This window comes from Saxophila tyrrhenica (genome assembly GCF_035928015.1).
Source record: "Saxophila tyrrhenica strain CCFEE 5935 chromosome Unknown scaffold_2, whole genome shotgun sequence".
Classification (NCBI taxonomy): Eukaryota; Fungi; Ascomycota; class Dothideomycetes; order Mycosphaerellales; family Extremaceae; genus Saxophila; species Saxophila tyrrhenica.
This window is the reverse complement of record NW_027041734.1, coordinates 1-20,564: the sequence shown is the minus strand read 5'-3', so window position 1 is coordinate 20,564 and position 20,564 is coordinate 1. Positions and strand designations below refer to the sequence as shown.

General features: G+C 56.0%; 6 protein-coding genes across 6 annotated transcripts; 4 read left to right on the top strand and 2 right to left on the bottom strand.

Moving 5' to 3' along the window:
* Positions 1-1,829: 1,829 nt before the first annotated feature.
* On the top strand, positions 1,830-2,630 carry LTR77_001053 (uncharacterized protein; the record flags this gene model as incomplete). Its single annotated transcript, XM_064798316.1, has 1 exon — positions 1,830-2,630. The coding sequence occupies one exon, from the start codon at positions 1,830-1,832 to the stop codon at positions 2,628-2,630; it is 801 nt and encodes a 266-aa protein (XP_064662643.1).
* A 1,221-nt stretch (positions 2,631-3,851) lies between these two features.
* Positions 3,852-4,371, top strand: LTR77_001052 (uncharacterized protein; the record flags this gene model as incomplete). The annotated part of the gene is made up of 5 exons (XM_064798315.1): positions 3,852-3,874; positions 3,925-3,949; positions 4,008-4,104; positions 4,198-4,292; positions 4,351-4,371. 5 exons carry the CDS (start codon positions 3,852-3,854, stop codon positions 4,369-4,371), a joined length of 261 nt encoding a protein of 86 aa, XP_064662642.1.
* A 465-nt stretch (positions 4,372-4,836) lies between these two features.
* LTR77_001051 (uncharacterized protein) lies at positions 4,837-8,206 on the bottom strand (the record flags this gene model as incomplete). The annotated part of the gene is made up of 3 exons (XM_064798314.1): positions 4,837-4,956; positions 5,013-7,900; positions 8,041-8,206. The coding sequence occupies 3 exons, from the start codon at positions 8,204-8,206 to the stop codon at positions 4,837-4,839; spliced, it is 3,174 nt and encodes a 1,057-aa protein (XP_064662641.1).
* Positions 8,207-8,449: 243 nt separating this feature from the next.
* On the bottom strand, positions 8,450-14,734 carry LTR77_001050 (uncharacterized protein; the record flags this gene model as incomplete). The annotated part of the gene is made up of 2 exons (XM_064798313.1): positions 8,450-10,357; positions 10,565-14,734. The coding sequence occupies 2 exons, from the start codon at positions 14,732-14,734 to the stop codon at positions 8,450-8,452; spliced, it is 6,078 nt and encodes a 2,025-aa protein (XP_064662640.1).
* Positions 14,735-16,190: 1,456 nt separating this feature from the next.
* LTR77_001049 (uncharacterized protein) lies at positions 16,191-17,743 on the top strand (the record flags this gene model as incomplete). Its single annotated transcript, XM_064798312.1, has 2 exons — positions 16,191-16,430; positions 16,490-17,743. The coding sequence occupies 2 exons, from the start codon at positions 16,191-16,193 to the stop codon at positions 17,741-17,743; spliced, it is 1,494 nt and encodes a 497-aa protein (XP_064662639.1).
* Positions 17,744-18,042: 299 nt separating this feature from the next.
* On the top strand, positions 18,043-20,136 carry LTR77_001048 (uncharacterized protein; the record flags this gene model as incomplete). Its single annotated transcript, XM_064798311.1, has 3 exons — positions 18,043-18,204; positions 18,303-18,328; positions 18,693-20,136. 3 exons carry the CDS (start codon positions 18,043-18,045, stop codon positions 20,134-20,136), a joined length of 1,632 nt encoding a protein of 543 aa, XP_064662638.1.
* Between the last annotated feature and the right edge of the window lie 428 nt (positions 20,137-20,564).

The following is a 20,564-nucleotide window of genomic DNA, read 5'->3' as shown; positions in this document are numbered from 1 at the left end:
ACTGTCGCGATAGTTGAGCCAGGCCGCCAGCCCTTCATAAATTCCGAATCCTTCAGGTCGTATCATCCTTCAGGTCGCATTCTTCCGGTCGTGTTGTTGAAGATGCGAGTACGAGCGCAAGTTAGATGTCAGGTGCGGACAGAAGCTGTGATCTAGATGCTCACGTCAGACGACAGCCGCAGAAGCTGTACCGTGACCGTTTGATCCAAGCGACTTCGTCTTACATCAGGACTTTATCGATCCATTGAAGCGGAGACAAGCTCAGCAGCGATTTGCCCCGCTTGTAGGGTCACCGGGAGCGTGGTGAACCGTCGATGGGGGCCAGATGCAACGCAGGTCCAAAGAACTGAGAATGAACGATTGCAGTCGCGGGAGAAATATCAAGTCTACGTGACCCAGCCGACCCAGGGCATTGACTCTGTTAAAACAAATATCTCGTGGAGCATCGAATGGCCGTTTTGGCGGCGAATAAAAGGGTAGTAGACGAACATGGAAGTCTTGGTCGAGCGAGGACCTTCGAATGGAAGTCAGCCTTGCTATCGTTTGCAGTAAGCAATGAAGGAATGCAGGAGTCTAGTGAGGCCTTGAAGACGGCTTAGGGCCAGGAGTGATAAGATGCAGCGCTCTAGTCGAGCTCGCGCACGTGGTGATGTACCGAATGCAGTCAGAAGCCTATATCTCTTTTCCCCAATAGGTCCGGTAGAGACCGGAATGGACGCCTGGCCCTGCTCGCCACGAGAGCTCTCGGAGATTCACTTCAGATACGACGAGATGTTGTTGCGGAGGCTGTGGGGTCCGGTACTCCAGTCAGCAAAGGGTCTTCCTCAGATTGCCACGGCTGCTGGAGAGACCGGTCGTCGGCTTCTCACGATCCGGAGCGGTCGCCGTAGCAGAGAACTCAACTCGGTAGCACCAATGTACGCTTGGCTGTTGAGACGACCATCGTCGTGACTTGTTGATATCTATCGCCACCAGTGTTTGCTACATGTAGACGTTCCGAGGCCCCTCTGACGATGCAGGCATCATGATTCTCGGAGTCGAGCGGGCAATATTTCTGGGCGTGCGGTCTGATGGAGAGCTGCAGGACTTGTTGGCCCTACGGACAGACGAAGCTTCAGCCGTGGCATCAGGGCCAATGAATCACCACTGCCTTGCTGCACCTTGGCGAGGCAAGGACGTCGAACGCCTGGCATGGTCCCTCCTTGCTCAGCGGGTGTCAAACCCATTGTCCAGGTGGGCGCACCGCTGCGGTAGAAAATAAGCTTGTGTGGCAGGCAGCTGAGCACGACGATTGTTCTTGACCCAGGCTTGCGGCAGGTGGCAGGGCGGCTAACGGTGCTTGGGCTAGCTCTTCTAATATTGGCAGATATCCAAGACGTGCGCAGGCCATCCCGGACACAACCTGCAGCTCGCAGATGCGATCATGCAACGTGGGGGCGGCGATGCACGATGCACTTCTGCCGGAGATCCGCACTCCTGAAAACTGGGTGCAAGCGAGAGCCTGGCATGGCCGAGAGCGAGGCTGAGGCGGACAAGTCAAGATTCTTCTGCGTCTATTCGAAGCAACCTTCGCCGCCACGCCCGTCTTAGCCCCCTCTCTGCCTTGGCCATCGCGAGAGGCGTCGATGCTATAAGATCTACACGTCGCACCCACCCAGGACCCGGTTTTGGTTCCACATCAACCAAAGCATTTTAAAAGCCAGCAAGAGCATTCATTTCGCGCGAACACCTTCGTTCTACATTCGCTCGCTCTCACATCCGCACCCGCACATCATCCTCAGCCGCATTACGCAACCCATATTCTTCGATAATCCAGGAACACCAGCAAGATGGTTGCCTTCGTCAGCGCGGCGCTGCTCTCCCTCGCAGCCGTCGGCACCCTCGCCGCCCCAACCGTCGAGAAGCGCACCGGCCTGTGGCACCACAAGTCGGACTGCATGTCCAGGAGAGAGGCTCAGGTCGTCGCCGACAACTACGCCGAGCTGATCCGCAACTACACCGATGAGCTCGCCCTGGCAACTCTCGACCCAGGCTTCACGGACTATAGCGAGTCTGTCAACACCCTCATCAACACCTGCCCCCAGGGTGATGCCGCGCAGACCCTCCCGCTCCTGGCCCCAACCTTCTCCAACCGAACCCAGTTCATGATCGGCCAAGGCCAGCAGCCTTTGATCAACTTCGAGCAGCTCAACATCCACCACGACTGCAAATCTGTCACCATCCGATGGCTGACCAACAACACCGCTCCCATCCCAAACCCGCGGCCAGTCGTCGGCATAATCCTCCTCGAAGTTGTCAAGGCACCCAAGCGCAACCAGTACCCGTGGGTTGCGAAGACTGTCTATTCCGAATTTGACTCGGGCGCGTGGCTCCAGAATCTCGAGCAGGCCGGCATCTGCGTGGGTGCCGACGCCAGTGGCAGCTCGCCACCGATCATCCTCCCAAGCGGTACCATCCCGGCTAGCCCAATCGTGCCATCCGGGTCTGCCGCGCCCGTGGCTGGCTCCGTCGTCGCGCCTTCGGTCACCGCCGCACCATCCGGCTACACCGCTGCTCCTGCCTCTGCTGCCGACACCTGCACTACGCCTAGCTCTGCTACCCCCGCGCCGACTGCTACCTACGCTGCATAGATGATGATCACGGTCTGGGGATAGGTGGAGTTTTGATGGGCTTTATTTATACCACTCGGTATGGGACTCGGTGATGTGCAACGGCTATGAACGGAAAATGTACAGTTTCATGTAATTAATTATCTATCTATCTCACGATATGTATGCGTCCAGAACGCACCACTTTAATTCTACACCTCCATAAGCTCGCTCGAGCCGCCTCAAAAAGTCGTTGTCCATCGCAGCAAGTTGATCCATCCAGCAGTCTCCCAGCAGGTAAGTTTTGCATGGGAGGTACATCCGTACATCCCGCGCAAAACATGGCAGGCCTGTCAGATCCACCTCCAAGCATATGCAGCAAGGAAGCCTTGCATGCATCCCAGTCGATGCACAGAAGCAAGGTCCTGCCACCACAAATTTTGTTTGAACCTCAGTTGAACGTCACGATGAATGTCTTCGATGCATCTGCCGTCTGTGTGGATAAAGTGCTGTCTTGCATGATAGATGTTAAAGGACGGCATGAACATCTCTGGTCTTGGAAGTGTCGTTTGATCTGATGAATGCTGTTCCCTGAACAGGGCGGGACATGGATCGAAGGTAGCAGGAAAAACGAGAGGTTGGGCCGGTAGAAATACAGGGGAGATGAGGGGTGGGTTTGCATGGAATACCCTGCCCTCGTTTTCTCAGGTTATATCGATGGATAAAGTCACAGCCCGTTCCCCTCTCGCTCTCGGGACGTGGTATAGAGTTCCCACATCCCTGCCACCGATTAGATCGAGCAGAATGGCAGAAAGATGAGTTTCGCAGATGTTCAACGTTCTTGAAAACTGCTTCAAATCGATCTGGCAGCAGTTCCTGGATCCAGGAGTTGTCTGTAAGGCTACCCTGCAGTTCGACACAAACTACCTGCTCTTGTTAGATAGACGAGCCAACTGTGAGAAGATCTAGTCTCCCCAGCTGAAAGGTGTTTCGTAGATCAATAGTAGTCTGGACGGTAGACCGGTTCGCCGCAGTTTACTATACATGCTGCAAGCGCCTTTCGCGGGTGTGGGTGAAGTAAAGCAAGAGTGCTGATGTTGTCGGCCGAAAATGCCAAGGTTAGATATAGAGGCCCGAGCGTCTTGAGATTGGGGAGGAGCTTCACCTTCAACATCACCTCCACTCCTACGGGCAGCAGCACTTCGATCAACCTGCCACTTCCCTCGGCGCACTGCGCAATATCCAGACTCATACAACGCGACAATGGGTGTCCCCTTCGAAGCTCTGTAAGCCTACTCCCGCGCCGTCGCCGCGCCATGAGCTAACCGCATTACAGGATCCCCTATGGGATTATGCTGGCTGTACGCGCGATACCTCCAAAGCCTTCGCACCAGCACCACTGACACTTCTCCCCACCAGATGTTCGGCGTATCCGGCGCAGCGCTTTCAAAAATCAGACACATGCAGAACGGAGACAAGAGGCCGCGACATTCGCTGGATGCGTGGGATAAGCAGAGTATGTCTGAAGAGCTGCTAGCAGCCTACACAGCGAGGGCGCTACATTACAGTACATCGTGAAGGGCATTAGTGGCTGACATGATCCGTGTAGTGATGGACCGAGACAGGCGACTCACCGGCTTCTTGCGAGGACAATCAGACACAGTGCGGGCGCCGGCAGGCTTCGAGCTCAGCAATCCTTGGAGGGTGAGTCTACGCTTCCATGCGATTCCGAGAGATGCCGTCGTGCTGACCAGACTTGCAGATGGAGCCTACAATGACATAGAAGAAGAGCGGAAGCAGAGGAGATGAAGTATGTAAAACATATCAAGCAACGTTCAAACCACCCAATGCTCCCTCGTACGGACCGTGTTCACTTTGTTCCTTCCGCAGAAGATGTACTGTGCGCACTCTCATAGATGCATCCCGTCGCGAGAGCGGTCCTCAGGCGAGTGCTGTGCGACGAGCTTTAAGACGCCTTGAAATAGTATCAGCGGAGGCCACTACTGACATCGAACTGCCATCACTGACAGCAATGGAATGGAGTGCAAGATGAGCTTCATCAGTGCCGTATGCAATTTTTATTCTAGATCCCGTATATACATGCATCTCAACGTCGTGTTCATAGATGAATCTTCCATGCCCCGCCGTATGATCAACAAGCGCCAACAAAAGACGTCCGATGCCCCAAACGTTCAACTCTACAGCCGTACATATACCCTCGCTCATGCAACAGAGGAAACTAGAATGATCAAACCGGCGGAGCGCTGCCACTCGCACTCACGCTCTCCGACCGCTTGCTCAGCGGACCACTGCCTTGCCGAAACTTCCTCAGCTCACTTTCGAGCCGGCGGCGCTCCTCCTGCTCGGCCTGCAAGAATGAAATCAGCCACGGTATCAATGTAGAAATACTTGGAGCACACATACCTTCAAAGCCCTCATGCCCTCCGCGCGCTGGTCTCGCATCATCTTCTTGAACTCCTGCCGCAACACCATCATACTCGTGCCCTCTCTCATCTGCGGCTGCCCGTCCGCCCCAGGTCCGTTCGTCGGAGACTTAACTCCCACCCATCGGAGTTTCTCATCGCTGAGCTGCGACTCCAATGAATCACACCGCTCTCTCAACCCATCGATCAACTGGTCCAGCTGCTCCCGCTCTTTTTCAAGCTCAATGCTCTCCTTGGTCAACTCCTGGAATTCACCCGTCATCTCACCGAGCTCGCGCTCAAGCTGCGCCACTTGGTCGGCCATCGCGCGGTTCCTAACCACGAGCTGCTCGACCTCGGCGGCTTGTGCGCCTTTGCGTTCTTGACGGGATCCATACGCGCCATCAAGCTCCGCCTTCGCCATGGTGAGTTCGGTCGTCAAGCGTACGACCTCTGACTCCAAGCCTTCCATTTCCTGCTGCGCATCAGCCTGCTCCTGCAAGCGCGCCTCCATCTGCTCCATTTGCTCCCGCATCTTAGCACTGACTTCATCTCGCTCGGCCTGCTTCAGGTCCAACGTTTTCCGCATTTCCTCCAACTCCTCCATGACCTTGCCCAACTCTCCCCTGGCGTGTCCGGCCTCGCCCTCACTCTGCTCATGCCGCACCATCCAGTTCGCCAGCTCCTGTTGCATCGCATCTAACTCCTGCTGCAGAGATGCATGCTCTCGCACCACGCCCTCGTGCTTGACCTGCAATTCCGCTATTTCCCGGTCTTTCTCAGCATCGGACTTTCCGTTGAGGTCGCGCTGCTGCTGGATCTGGCGGCGTAGGATGTCCTGTTGTTCTTTCGCAGACTCAGAACGGTCGAAGATATTCTGCACGAGGGCGTTGAAGGCCGGCAGGGAGAAGGATTCCGCCAATGGCGAGGGTGGCGGGCCGTCATCGGGTCCGTCGTATGCGCTGGGACGACGAGAGGTGCTGCTGGGCTGGAGGATGTCCCAGAGGCCGGAGATGGTGGTCTCGTATTCGGACAGTTTCTGTATTGCACCTGATTGCGCCTGCTGCTGGAGCAGCTGTTCCATGGTCATCAGGTTCTCTTCCAGATACTGCATCTGGCTCTCGTAGCTCTGCCCGGACTGCGGAGGCTGCAAACCTGGCACAGCCTGCGATTCAGAAGCGATGAGTAAGGTGTTGTACATCTGGCGGTTGAGATCTTGCAGTTGCTCCTCGACAGCCTGCTTTGTTGTGGACTGCCCTTGTTGCGTCAGAGAGTGCTCTTCTTGAAGCTTCGAGTGAGCGTTCTGCAAGCTCAGGTGGTCCTCTTGTACTTTGGAATGATCTTCTTTCAGGCGCGAGTGGTCATCTTGTAAGCTCAGGTGATCCCCCTGCGCCCTTGAATGCTCTTCTCTCAAGCGCGAGTGGTCGTCCTGCAATCGCACGTGATCTTCTTGTATGCGTGAGTATTCATTCTCGATGGCCAAATGGTCCTCCTGCATGCTCGCATGATCCTCTTGTACTCTGGCATTGACCTCCTGTAAACGTGCGTAGTCCTCCTGCGCCTTCGAAAAGCGCGACATGATTTGCTGCTGCTGCTGTTGAAGAACGCTCAAATTACGCTCGACCCGCGCAAAGTGGCTCTCAACACGCGACGAAGAGTGCTCGCCGTCATCGAGAGCCTTCTCGACAGCCGGTGCCGCACCAAGCGTTTGACTGGCCTCGCTGATGACAGACTGAAGCTGGTGGTTCAGTTGCTCCAGCCTTGCCTGCACACCTTCAAGCTGCTCCTCGTGCTGCTTCACGTTCCTGCTTGCTCCCACCGGCATGCCGTGTAGAATGTCGCGAATCCCATCGAACTCGTTCGGCGTGTACACGCTATCCTCATCAATGTCGGTCGTCCCATGCGTGCCATTTGAGAGCCCCGGCACTGCCGATTCCACCGTCCTGTTCGCCTCCTCCGCCAGCACTGCCGCAGTATGCCTCAGCAGCTTTCGCTCCACGTATTGGCGGCGATCCAGCAACTCCTTCATCGTTTCGTGCAGCTGGTCCACCTTCTTCACGCTAAGCACGACCTCGTTGTCTGTTTGCTGCAAGTGCTCTATGCTCCCAGAGCTTGCCCGGCTATCGCTCCTCTGTCTGCCGCCCAGTAGACTACTCCTGCTCTTCTTCGGGCTGTCGGGATCCTGAGGCGTGTCTGGCCGGTTCTTGGTAGAGTACAATCGCTGTAGATTCTGCGCCGCATCCCTGACCTTGCTCTCGAGCGCCAGCTTTCGCTGGGTTGCGTCAATTTTCTGGTCGAGGCGCACATGCTCTTTCTTCAGCGTGTCTACTTCGGCAATCTCGAGGATCTCAAAGGTCTGTGAGTCCATGAGCGCGGTCTCATACAGGAGATGCTGCGACACCGAGTCTTGACCGCCATTGCGCGAGACGCTGCGGAGGCCGGTATTGACACTGATGTTGTGGCTGGCGCGGTCGCCGACAGAGCGGGCGGTCGTGTCGAAGTTGAAAGCGTCGAAGCCGTCGTAGTTGTCGCCGTAGTTGCTGACATTCCTGCTTTCATTGCTCGAAGGCGGCGGCTTCCAACGGGGCTGTGAGCTCATGTGCGCCGAAGGGGATTCGGAGTATTGGCTGCCATCGAAGCTGTACCGTGGAAGATCCTGTTCGTCGTGGAAGTACAGCCCGTTCGGCTGGGGGTGTTGCGGTGCCTGCATCCTGGCCAGCCCGCCCTTCTCCTGCAGCGCGTCAAGTAGAATGTCCGGAGGCAGCGTGGGCGAGTCCTTCACGCCGACATGGAAGGCTTTCAGTCGAGCGAGCAAGAGTCCAGCGGGTGCGGTCGGGGGCTTCGAGGACTCGCACTTGGGCACGCGGCATGCCTCAGAAGCCTCCTCGACTAAGAATAAAGTCTACTTCAGCCCTATTCGTACCTCCACGCGACTCCTGACTCGACAAGGGGATGAGGAATGCTGCTTTGGGTCAACGCTGGAGTTGGGTGCTGTGGGTATGAACATGCTGTGCAGTGGAAGCTCTTACGTCCACGGAGTATGATATTCGGTTTCCATGTCATCAACCAGCCATATTCTCTGCTCGTCGCAATACATTCGAGACCATTCATAGCCCGGATCTGTCTTTCGAGAAATAGCCTTTTCCCGCGACTCCGGCCATTGGCTGCCACCGAACCCTCCCCTGTCACATGCATGAATACAAGCGAAATGTATTGAAGTTTAAGATGACACAGCCTGGCGGAGTCGATGGAAAAGGCAACGGTGCGTGGAATATGTTGGAAGCAAGATTCGAAAGAACAATCATAGACAGCTTCTTGGTGTCGTCGTTCAAGTTGACCTGCCGCTATCGAAACACTGTAGCACAAGTCTGCCTTTGCTTGCATCTGTAGCAATCCCATCCCGTCCGCATGTCGCAAGACACGATCTCATCAACGCACTCAGCCAACAACCCCCATCGTTCTCGAATACCTCTCCCACATCCCCGCTGCCTTCCCACCCATCTCCGCCCGCCGGTGACCTTCGCCCTCCATGCCTTCCTCTCTCACTGCCTCCTCGACCACTTTCCCCATCTCCACCACAGCCACTCTCTCCTCGAGACCTGCCCCGCCGCCCTTCAAGTTCTCGTGCAGCATGCCCAAGCCCTTTCTCAACCGGGCGACATTCACACCCGCCTCTTCCAGGCCCTTCCTTGCCTCTCTCGCGCGCACCAGCTTTACGAACTCGGTGTACACCGCACCACCACTGCGCCAGCCTTCTACCTCGCGCGTTGGAAAGGCGGCAAGCACGCGGGACAAAGGAGTGTAGTCTTGCTCAATCACAGCCTTCGGGCCGAGTGTTGTGCACAGAACATCGTGCGCCTCCTCGGACAGACCAGCCTTGATGAGCCAGAACGTCTGGAGCGCCGGGTCACAGAGGACTGATTGTGCATACAGCGCCTTCGCCTTCCAGAGCATCGAGCTGGGGATATAGCAGTGCTCGCGTAGGTCGTCGAAACTACCCGTGTTCTCGTCCTGTGGGTGGACCGGCTCGGAGATGCGGCCAGCATTGCGCTGCAGCATGCCAGCAACCGCGGAGACTCGAGCGTTGGTGTCGCGGATGTGGAGCAAGATCCAGACACTGCTAGTCAGATGGCCAGCCGCTTCGAGCTCGGTGGCAAAGTCCAGCGTAAGCGTGTCCATACGGTCGTCCGGAATGGAGATGATGCCCTTCACATGCAGCAGACAAGCCATCTGCCATGCCAGACGTGAGTCGAAGTGAGCGCCAGAAACAGCTTTGGCGTTGAATATGCCCGCGGCGTCATGGCCTCCAGCGGCGACACGCAGCAACTCCAGCAGCGTATCAGTAGTCTCCTTGAGGTCCGCCCAAGTCTGCGTTGGCTGCAAAACCTCCCTGCCAGCGTTCAGATCCTGCATATACGCCTTGACGACATATCCGATGCTCTCGCGACCTCCATAGAGCAGGCGAAGGGCAAAGCTCTGCCGCCAGCTGAGTCCGAACCTCTCCGCCATATGAAATTCTCCCGCGCGATCCTCGCTCGGCCCCTTCTGCCCTTCCACCACGCAGCACTCTCCAGCGAGTACAGAATACAATGCCCTCACAGCATCCCCAAACTCACTCCATTCCTTCCGCTCCCTCCAAACCCCTATCTGTTGCTTGGTCATCGCTCGACCTTGGTCACTTCCTGGCAACTGTGCAACTAGGGCTGCGAGCTTGAAGCATCTCCCTTGCACAAGTATCTCACAGGCCGTGACAACATCGCCCCTCGTCAAGTACAGCAGGGCCTTCTCCTCTGCGGTCTTAGAACTCTTCAAGCCCTTCTCGACGTCCGACTCTACAAACTGAGTCCAGAAGGCAGCAAGCGCATCCATTCGCATCCTTGGCTCGAGCTCATCGATCCGGTCTTCTGGAACACCGCGGATGAAGGCGGCACAGGCAATCTCGACGGAGTCGAACAGAATGCTGCACACTTTCCAGATCGAAGTCTCACGATCAGAGATGGCAAGGCCGGGTTGTACGGATTCGGCGAGAGTGGCGAAGGAGTGCTTATCGCTTGTGATGGTAACGGCAAACTCGTGCTCGGTATCGATGACGGTACTATCCTGTTGCAAGCCGAGGGTGTCAGGCTGGAGGTCCTCGGGCGTGACGAGCCCGGCGAAGCGGACCTGTTTGCGATGGTCGACAAGAGCTTGTAGTCTGGATGGCGCCAACTCGCCAGAAACAGGGGCAGAGCTGGGTGTGGCCGCGAACATGAAAGTATTGTCATTGTTGATAGAAGGGCGAAGGCAGCTGAGCCATTCATCATCTTGAGGTCGCAAGGAAAGGCGCCGGCGCTTCGGATATGGGTTCTGTTATCATACTCAGCTATGTACTTTACAACAAGTGCCATGTGATGGGGTAGGTGCAGCGGGGGAAGGAGGATGTGACGATGGTGCGGAACGCTCAAAATCCTATGATGCAGGTTCCTCCGACACAGCCGTGCGCTGTACAACATACGCCTTCTCGCTCCGTGTGCTCTACATAAGTCAGGTGGATGCGCACGGGGATGATCATACCTCGAAGCCTTTGGCCGCGGCCGGGACCTTCTTTCCCGCTGCCTCATCTTGACCCCACAACGACTTCATCAGATCCATCGAGCCGCGGAATGCCGCACTCTCTTGCTTGCTGGCGCCCTTGCCGTCAATCTTTGCCTGCTTCGCGCTGCGCTGAGCCAGATAACTCTGGTCGAGAGCGCTGCGGCCTAGCATGCTCTGCCTTAGCAACGGACTGTCGTTCCCATCCTCGTCGATAGCCTTGAACAATCCCTGCTGCATCTCCTTGAGCGCTTGACGGTCACGCTTCCTCGGGCTCATGGTCCGCTGGAGCTGCTCCTCCCAGGTTTCGGTCGCAAGCTTCTCTGGTGACATGAGCGCACCAAGACCGGTGATCGGCTTCAGAATCGATCGAGGCATCTTCGGCTCCGGAGCGAACGAGCCTGGAACGGCCTTCTCAACTCCCTCAACATCTTCTTCCTCAACTGCTTCTTCCCCATCATCATCTACCATGCTTGAGTGATAGCGCTCGACTGCGCCAGGAGAGGGAGCTTGCACAGCGCCACCCGAGGACATGAAAGAATCCTCTTCCATCTCGCCGAGCCCGCCGGACATCATGTGCTCGTCTTCTCCGTCAGTGTGTTGCCCATGGCGGATGAACGTATCCTCGCCATCGCCATCGCCGAAGCCGCCCGGCACATTAAGCTGGGAGCGCCTGTCGAGTTGGAATTGGAACGTGTCATCCATCTCGCCACTCCCGGTGTCAACGCTGTCCATGGTCATGTCTTGCTGATCAGTAGGCGTTGCAAGCGCATCGCTTAGTCCACTTGAGTCGCCCTGCATCTGCGTGTCATCGTCGAACTCAGACTCGTCGTCGTCATCGAGGCCGTAGGTCGTAAAGTGGTCGACGGTGAAGGTCCAGATACCAGTATCGGGATTATAATTGACGAAGTGGGTGCCATTGACACGCTTCAGGCGAGCAATGTGCTTGTCGTACGCCCTGCCGCTCTTCGCGTTGAGCGCTTTCTGCCCACCATTGGACCTTGGCCACGACTGCTCGAGATGTATAGTTGATGGCACATTGAGCGCCTTGCCCATGCTCGGCTTGTTGGCGTCATCCTCATAGACGGTTGCAGAACGCGGCGTCAACTTGACAATGTCGCCGCAGATGGTATCCAGCTGAGTATTTGTCAGATCGACGGCACCAAATTCAATGCGACCAATGCCATCACGGCCAACAACGAAGTTGCCAATGTTCTCGAGCTGCTGGCGCGACATGTTCTTGAGATCCTTCATCGCCGGCTTCGTCCAGTATTCGCCGGCTTCGTTGCGCGTGAGCGACTTCTCGGCCGGGGCTGGAGCTTTGGTACTGGGCGCGGAGGTCGGACGAGGTGCTTCGCCATGCTCGGGGACAGTCGTGAGGGTGTTGCCATTGGCCTGCTCCATCTCAGGCTGCTGGGACCTACCTGGTGCGGCGCGCATGAGTGCTGGCGGTGTGCTCTGCTCCGGCTCTTCTTCCTCTTCAGTGCGCACGAGCGCGTTCGAGTTGGAAGGCGCGGCCGTGCTCTGTTGGGCCGATGGCTGCTGGAAGCTGGCTTGACTTGCAGAGCTCCGCGACTGTCTGGGGGTCTCGACAGTGCTCGGCGGTTCCGCAGGTCCGAACAAATCCGTTCGCAGGCTTCGGTCGATCTTCAGCCTACGCATGCTGCCACTCTGAAAGCTGCCTGGAGTGCCGTTAGGAGAGAAGGTACTCGGTCGCAGCAGGCTTCCACGTAGTCCGGGTGTTGCATCGCCGCGCAGGTTGCTCGTGCTGAAGCTCTTGTTAAGACGGCCAGTAAGAGCGCTGCTTAGGCTACCAGTAGGTCTCAACAAACTGCTTGCTATAGGCGTTAGGCTTCCCGAAGTGAACGCCGAACCAGGTGTGCCGTAGGTGGAGTAGCTGAAGCCATACCCTCCACCGCCGGTGGTGCTACCTCTTGGGCTGTAGACTGGGGTGTTCGCCCTCGCGCTTGTTAGCAAGCTGGGAGTCTTCCGAGGTGCAGGCCGCGCGCCTGTCAGTGGTGTCGCAAGTGGGCCAACGGGCGGAGATGGCGCTGCGAGCGATGAGAAGAGTTGCTCGTTGCCGTAGGGTGCGTTGGTGAGTGATGCATGTAGCTGGTTTTGCGGCGTCGCCTGTTGGCTCTGTCCCAGACTGCCTCCAAACAGAGAGTTGGTAGTCGTGCTGTTCTGGTTCTGATTCTGGCCAAGACTTCCACCGAACAGACCTCCACCATTGTTCTGTTGATTCTGCTGGTTGTTGCCACCAAACAGAGACAGGCCTGAGCCCGTGTTGCCTTGATTTGAGGTGCTGCCGCCGAAGAGACCACCCGCAGGCTTGTTCTGGCTTCCGAACAGACCTCCGCCGGTGTTGTTGTTGTTGCCACCACCGAACAGACCGCCACTGCCTTGCTGATTGTTGTTCTGGCCGCCGAAGAGACCGCCGCCTGTGTTTGTATTGGTGGTGCTGCTACCGAAGAGACCAGTACCCTGAGGCTTGTTTTGATTCTGGTTGCCGAAAAGACCGCCACCAGTGTTCTGAGAGGCGCCGAATGGGTTGCTCTGCTGCTGCTGGTTGTTGTTGTTGTTGTTCTGGCCTCCGAAGAGGCCACCGCCAGTATTCGTGCTCGGGTTGTTGCCAAACAGACCGCCGGATGCAGGTTTGTTCTGGTTGTTGCCGAAGAGCCCGCCTCCGGTATTCGTGTTGGACGCGCCGAACGGGTTGCTCTGCTGGTTCTGCTGCTGGTTCTGCTGTCCGCCAAAGAGACCGCCGCCCGTATTCTGCTGAGAACCGCCGAACAACCCACCACCTGTGTTCGTGCTGCCGTAACCACCGCCGGTGTTCGTGTTGGTCGTGGATGCGCCAAAGCCGCCGAAAGCAGGCTTATTCTGCTGCTGCTGCTGGTTGTTGTTATTTCCAAACAGCCCTCCGCCGGTGTTGTTGTTCTGAGTGGTGCTGGCTCCGAATCCTCCGCCGCCGCCACCTCCGAAAAGGCCACCGCCGGTGTTGTTCGCAGTACTGCCGAAGCCTCCGGTTGTTGTGCCAGATGTGTTCGATGCGCCGAACAATCCACCCGTTGCAGGCTTGTTCTGAGTACTGCCGAATAGACCTCCACCTGTGTTGTTGGTACTTCCGAACCCGCCGCCGGTGTTTGTGCTGCCAAACCCTCCAGTGTTCGAGCCGAAGCCACCACCACCGGCCGTGGCAGTGTTGTTTCCCCCAAACAGACCGCCACCTGCTGTGCTCGTGTTGTTGTTGTTCGCCCCGAAGCCGCCGAAGCCTGTGCTTTGACCGAAGCTGCCTGCTTGGCCGTTGCTGTTACCAAACCTCCTCCCTTGGGCGTAGTCCTCCACTCGCAGCTCCTCAAAGCTCTTGCCGTTGTATGGGGGTTGCATGGTTATGGATTGGTAGGCCGAGGAAGTACTGGCGCCAGGATCTTTCTCCGTGACAGGCTGGAATGGAGTGTTGGCGGTGCCATTGTTGTTGTTGTTGTTATTGTTGTTGGCTTGCGTGTTCGAGGCTGCACCGCCGAATGTGAAGCCGCTGCCGCCTGCGTTAGATGCGCCGAAGCCGGTGTTGGTGTTGGAGGCTGGGTTCGTGCTGAAAGGATTGTTGTTGTTCTGCGGTTGGGTCGAGCCGAAGCCACCGCCGGTGTTGCCGCCTCCGAAGAGAGAGCCGCCAGTGTTGCTGGAGCCGAAGCCACCTGTCGCAGGCTTATTCTGACCGAAGAGACCTTTGTAAATGTTAGTGTTGTGCCGGATGAACTGGCTGATCTCGAGCTCGTGGTGCTCCTTACCTCCACCAGTGGTGCCTCCAAACCCACCAGTATTCGTTGATGCCCCGAAACCACCACCGCTTCCAAAACCTCCACTCGTTGTAGTGTTGGCATTGTTGCCGAACATCCCACCTCCGCTCGAGGTCGTGGCAGGCGCGCCAAAAGCAGGCTTGCTTCCGCCGCCGAAGGGTGAAGAAGTGTTTGCGGTAGAGCCAAAGCCACCGAAGCCGCCCGAGGTAGCTGTGTTTCCGCCGAACAGCGAGCCTCCGGTTGACGCGTTGTTGGTTGCGCCGAAGCCGCCGCCCGTGTTTGAGCTACCGAAGCCACCAAATGTGCTGCCTGTGTTGGCGTTGTTATTGTTGCTGCCGAAGCCGAAAGACATGGTTGCGGGTGTCAGAAGGGTGGGAAGGGGAATGCGCGCGCAAAAGGTGCGCTCTTGCACTTGGAGCTGAGCTGGCCGCGCTGGCCGCAGATAACACTGGGTTGGGTGACCGCTGAGCTTCAAGGTGGTTAGCAGGGTTGGGCGACGTCAATGTTTTGTGCGACTGAAGAGCGCGGGCAGGAGAATTGGAGCAGGCTCGATCATCGCCTGCAGAAGTTTCCTCACGACTTCCAGCAGGCTTCACGGTTTGTAGCCTGCCTGCTTTGCTTTGCTGCCGCCTCGCTCGGGGAAGAAACGTACCTATCTGGTAGCTCGCTGCTTTGGTGTGAAGTCCAGGAGGTGCAGCACCGCGCGCCGCTGTTCCGTAGGTTCGCAGCAGAAGTCGTCGGTGGTGAAATGAGCTTGGCACACAGTCGATGGGTGTGCGCTATGCAAGAGGCCGTAGACAAGACATGAATGGAAGAAGGGGACGGTGAGGAAACAAAGCTGTGTGCTGTGGTAGACCTTCTTCACGCGTTTCTGAGAGGCGTCGGACTGAGGTCGAGGTTGCCAAGCCCGCTAGCCCCAATCAGGCGGCCATCAGCCGGCGACCTCTAACACATGTCTCTGTCGCCTGAGGTGAAGAGCGCCTGGTGAAGGAGACAGAGACACGAGTGGTCTTCTTGGAAGTTCAATGCGAGAGACGTGCAGGTGCGTGGTTGGAACATAGATTCATGACCTCTCCAAGCAGGGCTACGAAACAAGCTACGACAAGATACCACAGGACTACAATGGCATCATCTGCCACTCTACATGTACGCTCCATTCCCACACGAGCAACGCCCGCCAGCGCGACAAAATCCGGCATACCACCATGAACGGCGTGGAGGTCCAAGTCTCCTGCAAGACTCCGCCTGCACGGAAAGCATAACAGCTGACGTACGGCGTTGAGCTTCGTGGTTCGCACCAGTTTTGGGATGAGGCGGCGGACTTGACGGTTTCGAACACAAAGCGATGCTGTGAGAGTTTGGCTTCTGGATGCGTGGCGGACATGTGATCCCAAATGCAGTTGGCATAAGTGGCATGTCTTGTTGGTTCATCTCGCCGTCGGTGTAACCGTGTGACACTACCCAAGCCGCGTGTCGGCTTCCGTGCATCCCGTCTGAGAGTACAACTCCATCGAAGGGCGAGAGACAGTAGTGACTGCTACCGGAAGCCTTTCACAAGTACCACCGCAAGCCCCCAATGCCGATTTTCGCGCATCTGCTGAGAAGGAGAAGCGGACGAGGCGCAAACGAGCGCGCACTGATGCCCGTACGCTTGGGCAGTCAGTGTACCGTGCAAAATTAGGTCCGATTCCTTGAAATTGCACCGGCGATATCTATATCATGCAGAGTTCGCCTCAGTCATACGGAAAGTCCTTGAGTAGGTAGGTCCGCGGCCAGAACCCCACGGCTTCAGACGACGGCTTCTGCAAATGGGTGCTTTACAGTCCAAACCGGCACCGACTGCTGCAGGTGGGAGTCCCAGCACACCTACATCGGATACCATCATTCCCTTTCGCTACCTCGATAACCAGAGCTTCCTCAAACAGTTCGTTCTTGTCTTTACGTACCGTTTCGATGCAGTTCTCGACCCCGAAAAGCTGCGCCATGCGCTTCAACGCCTCTTGGAAAGCGGCGACTGGAAACAATTAGGTGCCAGGGTGAGGAAGAATGTGAGTTTGTAGCACGTTTGACCCGCTTTGTGCAGAGCATAGACTGATGGAAGCGGCAGGCAAGCGGTGATCTCGAGTACCACCTGTCCCAATCGTTCGACGACCAGCGACCGGCACTATCATGGTCGGACATCAAGCTTGAGCAGAACCTTGCCGACCACCCACTCGCCTGCCGATTACCCCGTGCGGCTCCAGACCAACACCGTCCGCAATTCTTCGAAGATGCCGCTGCTTTTGTTCCACTGATTGAGGCCGCGGAGACTCCTCGCAAGATCGAAGACTGGACGTCAACTGATGCACCCTTGTTGTCTTTCCACGTTGTGAAGTTCAATGATGCTACTCTTGTCACTGTGAGCTGGTGTCATGCTTTCATGGACGGTGTTGGAATTGCTTCACTCATGAGGGCATGGACGGCGATGCTTGCAGGCCAGGACGACACAGTAGCGCCAGTTCTAAGCTTTGACAAAGATCCAGTTGAGCTGCTCGGTTGCAAGCGGGAGACCGCGCCGGAGGACTACCTTAACCATGGACGAAGCCTCAGTGGCAGCTCTCTCTTCAGATTCGTGGTCAACCAGCTGTGGGAAGTGATGTGGTATGCCAAGCCCGAAACCCGCATGATTTGCCTTCCTGGGTCGTTCATTGCCAAATTGAAAGAGCAAGCGGCCCGGGATGAGACAGAGTTCGTGAGCGAGGGCGATGTCGTCTCGGCCTGGATCACCCGTACTACAGCGCGTGCCTTGTCGATTCCTCACTCGATGCCGGTCGCAATGGCGAATGTGCTCGATACACGAGACCTGATCGGCGAAGACATCCTCCCTTCGAACTCAGCATACATCGGCAATATGTGCATCCAGTTCTTCACATATGTGAGCGCCGGTGAGCTGGCGAGTGAAAGTCTTGGGACCACGGCGCTCCGAATCCGCAAAGCACTGCAGGAGCAACGGACCGGCGACCAGTTCGAAGCATACTTGTCAGCGCACAAGCAGGCCACAGCGGCTGGGCGTCCCCCACTGTTCGGGCCCTGGAATATGGAGATGGTGAACATTTCAAGCTGGCTCAAAGCACGGTTCTTTGAGTACGATTTCTCGCCGGCGGTGGTGCGGTCGGCTGCGGATGGAGACAGAGAGCAGGCGTCGCTCGGAGGTAGACCGTCCTACATCAGTGCCACTGGGCATGAGAATGTGCCGATACCGTCGCGAAATGTGGGATGCTTGGTGGGAAAGGACGTGGATGGTAATCTGTGGATGAATTGGACCATCAGGAAGTCTGCCTGGCCGGCGTTTGTTGGCATTGCGACGGGAAACTTGGAGTAGACAGAGTGTCGTGCGCTTGACAGAGAGTCCGGTGCTAGACACAACATGCTTTCAATCGAGCGAATGGAAGAAGGTACGCCAGAAGCAGGCATCTGACAGTCCCAAGCTCGGGAGATTTGACCACCATGCTGTTGCAACTGCGGGCCACGGAAGCAGCGGCAATGCAGACATCGCGCTTAGAAGTCAACACCATCAAAATATCTAGCTCCATACACGGTAACCCTCCCAGACCGATAGCGGTGGCTCTTCCCACAATTTCTACCCTACGTTTCGCTGCGACGGCGGATCCGTACCCCACTATGACCAGTGCGGAGGCAAGGCTGGCCTGGAGAAACTACATGTACGTGCGCGCTGCCCCCGTATCTGCCAACCACGGTACCTACCAGAGCCTTCCCACGCCTCGGACGTCCCAGCTGAGGGCAGAGGAAGTATCGGTGACATACAGTCATCCAGTGGGTTGTGTGAGAGCTTTCTGATTCCGTTGCTTTTCCCACCAAGGCCTTAGGAAGGTTGCTTCATCATACAGGATTCTCTAGAAGATCTGACTCGTCTACCATAGGACCTGATTCATGAGACCCTCTATGGGTAAGTGTTCATCCCTAACTCCTTCTGGCCCACTTTGTGCCGCTGTGTGGAAGAATCTTCTGTACATCATGTCTCGTCAAGTACGGGAGTCGGCTTGCATCTTTTAGCAATACGTAGGTAGCTGAGAGGTAGGTATATATTCAAGGTAGGTATATATTCAAGGTACGTATCTAGGTTTCACGCCATCGCCTGATCCAACAACTTACACCCAGGAGTTGACAGCAGATATGGGAGTTTTGCAGCTCTCAGGCGATCGCCTCAGTGCTTCGGTTACTGCGGCCTGTGGAACTGGCTTCCTTCTCTTCGGGTGAGATTGTATCAGTTAGGGTGTGTTGCAAGAATAGGTCTGACAGTCTCTCTACAGATACGATCAAGGAGTCTTCGGCGGATTGCTCACGAACCCTCTTTTCCAGTCGACCTTCGACAACCCCAACCCAACGATTCAGGGCCAGATTACTTCCACATACTACCTTGGCTGCGTCTTCGGGGCCGTCGTTTCTCGGTTCGTAGGAGATTTCCTTGGCCGGAGACAAGCTATCATGCTGGGCTGCACACTCTTGACCGTTGGAGGTGCCATCCAAGCGACTTCTTTTGGCCTGCCTCAACTCTTTGTTGGCCGAATTGTCGCAGGCCTCGGGACCGGACTGAACACCACCGCCATTCCAATGTGGCATGTCGAGTCGGCGAAAGGCTTACATCGGGGAAAGCTTGTGACTCTGGAGCTCGTCTTGAACATCTTTGGCATCGTCATCGCCCATTTTCTCAACTATGGTCTTTCGTTCGAAACTCAGAGCGCGGTCTCGTGGCGATTTCCCGTCGCATTCCAATGTTTCTTCGCAATCCTCACCTTCTCGCTTGTCCTCGTGCTGCCTGAGTCGCCACGCTGGTTGATACTTCGAGACCGACAAGAAGAAGCGGCCGCTGTTGTCGCTCGCTATCATACTCTCCCGGCATCAGATGTTCACGTCCGTGCCATCGTTGAGGGCATCGCGGAGAGCGTCGCTCAGGAAGTCGCGGACTCTAAAGGCTCCTCTTGGAAAGAGATGTTCCACAATGGGCGGCAACAGAACTTCCGACGCATCTGCTTGGGTGCTGGCACAGCGTTCATGCAGCAACTCGCCGGCTGCAATATCGTGGCCACTTACCTGCCTGTCGCACTTGAAAATTCCATCGGCCTGGGCCATCACCTTTCCTTGATTCTCGCCGGCTGCAACGAGATATCTCTCATGTTCTGGGGTGCCTTCTCGATCTTGCTCATCGATCGGTGGGGCCGGAAGCCGCTTCTCCTTACCAGCTCGCTTGGCATGGCCATCTCGCTCTTCCTCATCGCCATTGCGCTCTCGTACGGATTCGAGAACTCCGGCATCATGGCAACCGTGGCCATCTTCCTCTACAACGTGTTCTTCGGTCTTGGCTTGCTGGCCATCCCCTGGCTGTATCCGGCCGAGATCAACTCTCAGAGCATGCGGAACACCGGAGCATCGATATCGACGACTACCAACTGGCTCTTTGTGTACGTGGTCGTGCTTGTCACGCCTCTCGGGATCAGCAACCTCGGATACGGCTATTACCTCATGTTTGGCTTGTTCACGCTGACATTCCTGCCGTTTATCTGGTACTTTTACGTGGAAACAGCCGGTCTCACGCTGGAGCAAATCGACCAAGTCTTTGAGCTAAGGTATAATACGGAAAACGCCATCTCGTATAGTCAGGCAAGGCGCGAAGTAATAGCCTCGCCGTCATTAATGCCGCGTTCTAGCAAGAACGGGCTAGCCGCCGAGAAGGAGAATATTAAGCGCCGGGATTAGGTTAAGCGGTAGTAGTTTATATAGAATAGGATAGCGTATATATACTAGTAAAGCTTATATTGCCCTATCCTATTAATACTACTCGTCGGAAAAACTAACTTATACCGGTATATGTTTTATTCGCGGAATCGATAGAGAGGATAAAACTATCTACTTTTAATAAGAGAACCTACTCGATCCGGCTAAATATAAGCCTAGAATCTTTAAATTTCGGCCTTTTTAGTAGTTTTAAGGTTTTCCTTAGCGCTATAGAGTTTTCTAGATAGTAGGAATAGTTTTCTATAACTCTCGAAGGTAGTAAAAGTAAGAGAAAACTATCTAGAACTTCTAAAAAACTCTATAGCTCTTAAGAAAACCTCTAATAGTCTAAAAAGTAGCATTTTTAGAGGATTTAAGGGTTAGGGTTAGGGTTAGGGTTAGGGTTAGGG